The sequence below is a fragment of the Olea europaea genome, chromosome 8 (assembly GCF_002742605.1).
Source record: "Olea europaea var. sylvestris chromosome 8, O_europaea_v1, whole genome shotgun sequence".
NCBI lineage: Eukaryota > Viridiplantae > Streptophyta > Magnoliopsida > Lamiales > Oleaceae > Olea > Olea europaea.
Genome location: NC_036244.1, coordinates 3,316,863 through 3,317,725, shown reverse-complemented (window position 1 = coordinate 3,317,725; position 863 = coordinate 3,316,863). Strand labels below are relative to the sequence as shown.

General features: G+C 41.0%; 1 protein-coding gene across 1 annotated transcript in view; it reads left to right on the top strand.

Moving 5' to 3' along the window:
• The window catches only part of LOC111398178 (DNA-directed RNA polymerase IV subunit 1-like), a 16,007-nt gene extending 15,533 nt beyond the window's left edge, over positions 1-474 (top strand). The window contains exons 14-15 of the mRNA XM_023025111.1: positions 88-140; positions 449-474. Coding sequence (XP_022880879.1) covers positions 88-140; positions 449-474 — 79 coding nt within the window. The remainder of the gene's footprint in view (positions 1-87; positions 141-448) is intronic.
• The last annotated feature ends 389 nt before the right edge of the window (positions 475-863 follow it).

The window sequence follows — 863 nt, the reverse complement described above, 5'->3', positions numbered from 1 at the left end:
CTTTAATTCAAAAGCTCAAAGTTTTCTATTTCATCACACTTTTGTCCTTACTGAATCCCTTCTGTACCCCAATATCTTACTCTTCAGCTACTCATCAAATCTAGGGTTTCGCCCTTTTTTTCTTGATTTGCTTTCACATGGTTCGAGAAGTGTAGAAGTCTGTGCAACTTTGGATTTTCTGCATTTTTAGAATAAGCTTTAATGTGGGTTCTGTGCAATTGATCAGGTTCAAGACTCTACCTTAATGGGTTTCGTTTTTTTGTTTTTCTGCTACTTTAAGGCGTAATTTTTTCCATTTCTTTCAAGTTATATGTACTTTTCTGTAATTGATGAAAAACCTGTGTTAAACCTTTGTTAAAATATTCAATTCTTTTGTGGTTAGTTTATCAATTTTGTTCCTTGGGATCTTTATTCTAATTTCTTTAATTGGTCGATTTCGTACCTGCAGAGTCTAAACGCGTGAGAAGGCTGTGATTTTGCAGTGATATATTTCATAAAAATTGGATCTTTTGTGTATTTTACCAAGTAAATGAATGGATGGAAGGGAAGGGATGGCATTACACGGTTCTGCTTCATATTACCTCAATAGAGGAGGCATTGGTGGCTCTGGTGGTTCAGGGTCTGGTCCTAATGCTCCGGCCGGTGGCGGGTCGGGGCCACAAACTGGTGGGTTCCACACCCCTCCTGGTTTGAAGACCTCTTCAGTTCCCAACTTCTCACTGCAGCCCAATGCAGGGGTCAGTGGTGGTTCTGTGAGTGGCCCAACATTCCATGTTGAGAATCCATCGCCCAGTTTTCCTCATGCAATAAGCACGGCTGCAGCCTCTAGTGTGACTCCAGGTACTGATTCAGGGAAGAAGAAG